At 35.2% G+C, this 8,687-nt stretch overlaps 1 protein-coding gene across 1 annotated transcript in view; it reads left to right on the top strand.

Annotated features, from left to right (window-relative positions):
* Positions 1–8,687, top strand: part of LOC101861310 (transcription cofactor vestigial-like protein 2) — a gene marked incomplete in the record, with an annotated part of 59,219 nt that overhangs the window by 3,409 nt on the left and 47,123 nt on the right. Inside the window, 1 exon segment of the mRNA XM_013087049.2 lies at positions 6,893–7,241. Coding sequence (XP_012942503.1) covers positions 6,893–7,241 — 349 coding nt within the window.

Genomic DNA, 8,687 nt, shown 5'->3' with positions numbered 1-8,687 from the left:
ATATAATACAAGGTAATGGACACTGTATTAGCTGGCTAAATATTTTTTGTTATCAAAGTAGATTCGAAGTCTTAAAAGAAAGAATAGTTAATATACTAATAATGCGACCATCACGTAGATTTAGATTTGAGCTCATAAGACCTTATGCAGTTGACAACGTCGTAAAACCTCTACTAAAGCTAAGTAGATTTAGATACCCAGTACATGGATCACGGATGGTTTCAGGACACCCCTGGAAAACCCTACTTCCCTTTTTTTTTGCCTCTGTTGTTTCTGTATGTCTGTTTATATTTCTTACTTTCTTTTCCCCTGTACTAAATGACCTTTATTGTGTTGATGTCTTTGTCTTTACTCACACTACTCAAAAATGTATAGATCACTCGGGTTCACGTTTGAAACGGACATAAGAATTCATATAAAACTTCCTTATCTTCATTTGGACTTACACGTATTATTTCTATACATCAATTCATGACAATAAAACGCTATTGTTAGTTTTATTGTGTTTCTCAATACTGACACCAAATTAGCGTAACGTACAGATTTCTGAAAGATAAACTTACTGATCTCAGATAAACTGTGCAGCTAATTCTGCGGATAAAAATACACAAGTTTGATTAAATCAAGATTAGTTAGCGTAAGTTCTCGTTCCGACATGTGTAACGTCACTGCACCAAAAGGTAGCTGCTAAAACACACATCCTTTGTTCGCTTTACAAAGGGGGGATTTTTATCTAAACTTTCAGCGTTTAGCACTAAATGCTCTCTCGCGCACACGCGTGAGTTTTGTTAAAAAGCGTTATCTGATCTAACTTTGAGTTAGAGAAAACAACCGTGCTTGGAGATAATATCTTCCCTCTCAGACGCTGAGCAGCCTGGAGTCGAGCTGTGCGGTGGAATAACATAATTAATAATTGTCGAGTATAGGGGGGAGGATGTTGTCGTTTACATTGTTGTTATTGTTTTTGTGATCGTCGTTGTCATCATCATCATCATCATCATCATCATCATCATCATCATCATCATCATCATCATTTTCTTCTTTGTCATTATCAATAGCATTATCAATATTATTTTTGTTAGTATTACCATTACCGTTATTGTTATGTTTATCTTTATTATTATTTTTATGGTTGATGTTGCTGTTTGTTACGCAAAGATTTAGATTTATCCGAAAGGCATCCTAGATGGATAGGCTATAATATAATATTACGTGATAATCGTTTAGTCCTTCAGACCTGCTAAACAAATAGTGCATTCGATTGGTATGGTTTTCAACACAAGAATTATATTTTTCTTTTGTTGAATCAGCAAAGTTCTACTACATTGTGTTTGTTAGGACATAGCTTCAAAAAATAAATGTCTCTCTCTGTCTCTTCCTCTGTCTCTCCTCCTCGCTTTCTTACTCTTTATCTCCCTCTTTCATTCTTTCTGCCTATCTTTCCATCTTTCATATTGTCTGTTGATGTATCTGTTCATTTAAGCGCGTGTCTGTTTTTCCACAAACCTCAACCAAATGAAAGCTCAAAACGAGCATGGAGTGGGGGAAAAGGGGGAAGGGGGTATCAATTTCTAAAGTGTTGCAGGTAGATTGATAAAACTCCACTTTTCACTACAGACATTCAATAACTCACCCAATAGACAATGCTGTAAGGTGGGGACTTCACTTTTTAGCTTTGGGGGTTTCCAGTTCGGTTCAGGATTTATTTGTGTACGACTCGTGCGTGCCTCCTTTGTTGGTTTTCTTAGAGACTTGTTTAGTTCGTTGATCTGTTTATCTCTCTCCGCCTCCCTCCCTCTCGCACTCTCTCTCTCTCTCTCTCTCTCTCTCTCTCTCTCTCTCTATCTATCTATCTATCTATCTATCTATCTATCTATCTATCTATCTATCTATCTTTACTTCTATCTTTTTCTCTCCATCTTTCTTTATCTCTTTTTCTTTCTTTTATTCTCTCTCTTTCTCTATCTCCAACAGCGTAATGTGTGCAGTTATAAGAGCTAAAGCAGGGTTCGAAAATATTATGATTATTCGTAAGGCTAAACAGTTGAATACTTAATTACATGCTCATTCATAATTATATCTTTTTTTACATGTATAAAGAATATTTAACAGATAGGCTGTCACTCTGAACACAAAGTCGACATCTCTGCTATCATTCCCATTATATCCTATCTCGTGTTAAAATATAGCACAAAAATAAGAAACAGAAACACATCGACACCACCCTTTCTCTAGCAAAAAAAAACCAAAAAACAAATTTTACAAAAAATACAAAACAACAAAGAAAGATAATATTGAATTATTATTATATCAAAGATAATAATATTATTATTATTATTATTATTATTATTATTATTATTATTATTATTATTATTATTATTGTTATTATTATTACTATTATTATTATTATTATTATTATTACTATTACTATTATTATTATTTTTATTATTATTATTATTATTATTTTTATTATCATTATTATTATTATCATTAGTAGTAGTAGTAGTAGTAGTAGTAGTAGTAGTAGTAGTAGTAGTAGTAGTAGTAGTAGTAGTAGTAGTAGTAGTAGTAGTAGTAGTAGTAGTAGTAGTAGTAGTAGTAGTAGTAGTAGTAGTAGTAGTAGTAGTAGTAGTAGTAGTTGTTGTTGTTGTTGTTGTTGTTGTTATTATTATTATTATCATTATTATTATTATTATTATTATTATTATTATTATTATTATTATTATTATTATTATTATTATTATTATTATTATTATTATTATTATTATTATTATTATTATTATTATTATTGAGGAGGGGGTGTTTTTATTTTGAGTCATAAAAATTACAGGTTGAGAGGTTGGATGTGTATTTAACGTATTCAAATGTTGTATCAAGCATTCGTAATTAGTGCAGCTTCTGAATTTTTAACACTACTTTATTTCGTTTGCTTTAGCTTAATTTTGTTTTAAGGATCTATTGACACTTATTAGTCATGTAAGCGCCGTAAAGAGATTGACTATACTAGACGTGTTGTGTACTAATGTCTAAAAGGACAGACTGTAAATTTCCCAAAAATATGGTACAAATTTTAACATCATAGATTTGCAATTTTGTAACAGTTTTGAAAATGTATATCATTTTCCAACTTAAATGATTTGTTTAATTAAAAACTAAGGTTCCTCTTCTACTCAATAAGCTCAAAAAGAGTTCTTAACTCTTCTACCATTCAGGAATTGTGCAGCAGCTTTCCGTATTAAGTGAACCGTGCAGTAACTAGATCTAACTCTTTCACTTACAGCGTAGACCAGGGAGGTGCTGTAAGGTAAGGTTTGTAGCGCGCGCCTTGCTTGTTTTTCAATGTAGCGAGAGAAAACTAAATAAAAAAACGAAAAAAGAAAGATTTAACCCAAAAAAAACAACAACAAAAAAAACCCAAACCCAAACACCTAATGAGTTGTCTGCAACGCTCGGTTTGTTGAGGCGGGAGACGCGAGAGAAATCCCAGGGGGAACACTTTACATGATGAGGAACGTATGTTTTGTGCTGTGTTGTGCTACAGTTTGGGTTGAACGGTAGTGTGGGTTCAACGACCATCTCAATATCTCTGTTGGGGGGACTTTGTCGTGTATTTGACGTCTGTCTCCGATACGAATTAAAAGAGCGAAGTGGGTGGAAAACAAAGTGGGTGAAGAACGAAGTGGGTGGGTGTCGAGGCTGAAATCACGTGTAAAATAAGTTTTAGTTCAAGGACTTATTGTTGTGTATTGCAGAAAAGATTGAACGACCTTTTCGTCTTCGGTTAGGTTATTCAAAAAGTAGCGGGTTGTGCCTAATTTAGCGTCTGTCTCCGATACGAAAGAGTAAAAGAAAAATGGATGGAGATCCGCGTTGAAAACGTCTAAAACAACCGAAGCTAAAATAAATGACCCCCTGGTCTTCTGGGTAGGAGTCTTTTTTGGGGGGGGGGCTAATTAACTCTTTAAGGACATAGTGGCCATCCATGTCCATCACCCGCACCAAAGGCAATGTTGTGACACATTCTGAACCCCTATACACAAATCAGAAACACGAATTATCAGATTTAGTAAGCAGCATGCATGTTGTTAACTGCCTTTTAACGTTTCAGATAAAGAAAACATAACTTTAAAAAACAAACTTATATGAATAACGAAGTTTCGCTTCTCTTATAAAACTACCCCAACTTTAGCGCGTCTTCAAACATTGTTGTATGACCAGAAAGTGCGTTCTCTGTGAGTTAAGCAAGACATCATCTACATAAGTCGCGCATGTACCCGATGAGAAACTTATTCAGCCATCTTACATTTGACTACCAATGTTTTATTTTGATATGACCTCTTTCTCTCCTTAACTGTATGAGCCAACAGCTGTGGCGCTGTGTCTGACCCCGTCTAAACCCACAATCAGGGATTCAGATTTCGATTCCGATGCAGTCTGATATTATCTGGTTCTTTGTCAAACATTTATTTCTGCCCATGCCTATTTAGTGACAGGGGACCAGGAGCCTCTAAAAGATCGGTCATGGTCGAATGTCTGTTTGCTCATTGAAATGAATTACGCAAAGACACCAGCGTCGGTTATATAGCGGATAGGCACTTCGCCATCGTATGCAGAAGACCTGACTGGGCTCCTGACTCTGTCTGCAGCCTTTCTACTGCTACTCCCTGGCTCCTTCTTACAGCTGTTTCTCAGCCATACCCCTGATCTTCTGGTAGGAAAGATCTACACCTAGCCTTCTCGGACAAGGGTGAAAAAAACCCAGAGGTTCCGTATGCAAGATGCGCACGTTAAAGATTCATTGGTGGTCTAAAATCGACAAGAGTAGGCTTCGGCCGCCACCCGGCAAAATTCAGCATTTCCTACTAACTGAAAATGTTTAATGTGTCCCGTGCGCTCATATGATCTTATTTAGTTGCGAGCGCCGTAAAACAATTACCACAAAAAAGGAGACGTGAACTCGATTCTCGTCAGAGAAGAATTAATTTATTTCGAGTTTCTCCGTCTTTCTGCTGGGCCGTTATTTGTGTCCCTCTCAGCCCAGGTTGAGCCTGATGACAGTAGAGGGTCGAAGCAGCACGGCCTCTAAAATATCTGAACTGTGTCGATATGGGCACAAAACATCTACTATTTTATTACAATGACAATGACAATCTTTATTAATCTCGGAAGCAGAAATTTGTCGGGGTCGTTTACAATGGCAGTAGATGTTACAAACGTTAGGTGCACTCTTGCATACGCATAAAACTGGACGTGAGTGAATTAGTAAATACACAAAGACTAATACTTCAATTCAAACTCGCATTTAAACGATGACGGGCACTGTTTCGCCAGAGAGAACAACATTAATTTATTTTTGTGAGATAATTAGGGGGTGGGAGAGGGTGGGGAGGTTATGTTGTTGGACATTTTTCGTCAACTTTGATATGACGTGTGAGTGGTGTGCTTTTAACGGCCACATATCATGTTATATTTAACTGCCTGATGGTTTTAATCCCAAAATAAGAAGTAATCACGGTATCATACGGTCACAAGCACTTCAAAGCCCAAACAAGTCTTGTTACTTTTCTGTCGACAAAACTTAAAAAACTGCTTCATTTTAGAAAAATAAAGACTGCATTATCTCCATTGCAAAATCTATCAGCTTTTTTTCAACCTCAAAGTTCCCTTTATTGTTATACCAAATTTTGTTGACAACGTTTTTATCCATAACGTTCTCTAAGAAATACTTCCTTAACAAATTCTGTTGACATAATTTTTAACCGCAACTCTTTCCATATTCAATGACAAAATTTGTTAACAATGTTTATAAACCGGAACGTTCTCTTTATTTTCACAAATAATTATGTTATTGCTGTTTAATCAATACGTTCTCTATTTTTCCATTACAAATTCATTTGCCAATGTTTGTAACCAGGACATTTTCTTCATTTCTATTAAAGATTCTGTTAACTAAATTTTCCACCCCACCGCTCTTTGCATCTCTTTGCAAAGTCCCCTCTTTTCTTGTGAGCTGCTATTTCCGGGGTGCCTTGATAGTCGAAGCAGACTTTGTGATGTAGAAGCTAGAGAGGTGAGCAGAGTAAGCCTGATTCCCTGTTTGGACTTCTCTGTTGACATCCACCTCTTTGCGCTCATATGACCTTATGCAGTTGCGAGTGCGTAAAAATTACTAAAACTAACCTAGATCTCCTCTTTATTATAATAATATATTATTTGGATAACGAACCATGTTAACATTTTATTAACCTCCACATTCTCTGGAATTTAGGAAAGAGTCACAGAAATTGATGTATAGAAAAGTGGGAGGCCGTGGAATAACATCAAGTGCAAAGCCCAGAATAGGGAAAGGTGGAAAGGGTTTTTGGTTCGTGGACTATACCTTCCAGAGTGAAAAGACAATGATGTTGATGGCATTCTAGTTATGCAAGTTTCAATTTTATTGTGACAATTCGTGAATTTTTATTGCATTGTATATTTCTTAGTGAACGCATTGTCAAGATCACTGTGAGACTGCTTTTCTCATAGAGATCTTTATACATCATAAATAATATATATATATATATTATATATATATATATATATATATATATATATATATATAATACATGCATTATACTGTTTAACGTACACACATGTCGATTAATTTCTAAGATGTGATTTTTTTAAATGTAATGGCATTGAGCAATTTTTTTAGAATATGGAAATGCGCTTCATAAATGCTATTTACTATTATTATTATTATTATTATTATTATTATTATTATTATTATTATTATTATTATTATTATTATTATTATTATTATTATTATTATTATTATTATTATTATTATTATTATTATTATTATTATTATTATTATTATTATTATGACATTCTCAATTGTTATCTTCCCCAGAAGTACCCAGGCCAGTCTCTCTACGATGCAGGAATCTCCTCAACCGCAGGGCCGGGAGGAGGGGGAGGGGGAGGAGGAGGAGGAGGAGGGAGTGGGAATTTTCTGGACAGTGGTCACCACCACCCCCACCACCCCCACCACCACCTGCTCGACAAAGATTCCCGAGAGCTGGACAAAGCCGCCCAGCCCAAGGCCACCCATTATCTGACCACAAACTGTGTTCTGTTCACGTACTTCAGCGGGGAGACATCAGCGGTCGTAGACGAGCACTTCTCACGCGCTCTCAGCCAGCCCAGTAGCTACACATTGGATAAGCCCCCACCCGCCAACAAACCTTACAACAGATCTGGTGAGTACAACATTGCATTGATGTATCTTTTTTGTTTATGTATTTATTTATTCATCTATTCAACCTTTCAAATAGTCAGTATATATTTATTTATTCATTTATTTATTTATTCATTCCTTTATTTATTTATTTATTTATCTATTTATTTATTTATTTATTCATTCATTCCTTTATTTATTTATTTATTTATCTATTTATTAATTTATTTGTTTATTTATTTATTGTAACGGTATATCATACCGGTATCTATTAGGAGTATTTATTAGCGTACACAGTATCCCGGTCTTCCTTTTGTGACGTTGTATCTTTTCACACCGGGTGGCCCCTGACAGGCAGGCTCGACGCCTGTCGCCTCAGTATCTAAATTGTGTCAATGGCAGTGGAAAAAGACCAAAATTAAAATATACATAATATAAATATTATTCTATTATACCCAAGCTGTTCGTGGGCCCTTGTGAGTGGTCTGATTTGCGTGCAAGTTTTTGTCCTGGCGCTTTGTGACCGTCAAAAATATTACTTATTCATTTATTTATGCGTTTATTTATTTAGTTATTTAGTTATTTAGTTATATTGCGTATGGTTTTCCGAGTCATTCGATCATATATTTTTTTAATTTGTTCATTAGTTTATCTATCTCTGTATTCAGCTACCGTCTTTCCTGCTTTAAAGAGCTATTTTTCTGCTTCTGTGGACATCTGGGTTTCTTTAAGTCCTGTATTTAGTTCCCTTTTTACTTACGAGAGTTTGTAGTGTATCATGTCGTTCTGTCAATTAGTGATAATAAGCTGCCTGCTGCACCATAAACTCCCATATGGTATTGGGGTAGTTTATAACGCTGATCCTTTAAAAACCGCCTTTAGTGTGGCATCAGACACTCTGTTTTATTTTTATATAATTTTGTTTATTATGCCGCACTACATCCAAAAGACATTGCTCGAGCGGTCAGAGAAGTATGAAAAGAAACCAAAAATAAACTAACTGTACCGATAAATGTAATACTATTATATAGATGGATGAAATTAAAAATGTGGTGAGCAAGCTGTGATGTACATGGCGTTTTATCAGACACTTAACAGTTCACACCAAATGAGAGGGTGGTTGGAGGGTGCTCTGGTGTGCTTTGCTCTTTCTTTCCTATCCAACATCTATCTTCCTGATCTCCCATCCTTTTTTGTATTAATTTGTTACTTTCTTCATGTAACACCTCTTATCTTCAGCACTTATATGACCTTATTATGCCGTAAAACTCTTACCCCATATTAAAATGCAATCAATTATTAAAATTATTATTTCGTTCTGTCTTGTCGGGGATGGACTTTGACTTCAGAGGTGATGATCACAACGGACATTCCTTGATATACAATGATATAAAACAAACTCTATTACGTTTTAATAAATGCTGGTTTAATTGATTATCTTTTTTGGAGTAGTTTTGATAGAGTAATC

Source organism: Aplysia californica, unplaced genomic scaffold (assembly GCF_000002075.1).
Source record: "Aplysia californica isolate F4 #8 unplaced genomic scaffold, AplCal3.0 scaffold00537, whole genome shotgun sequence".
Lineage (NCBI taxonomy): Eukaryota > Metazoa > Mollusca > Gastropoda > Aplysiida > Aplysiidae > Aplysia > Aplysia californica.
This window is presented reverse-complemented; position numbering and strand designations above follow the sequence as displayed.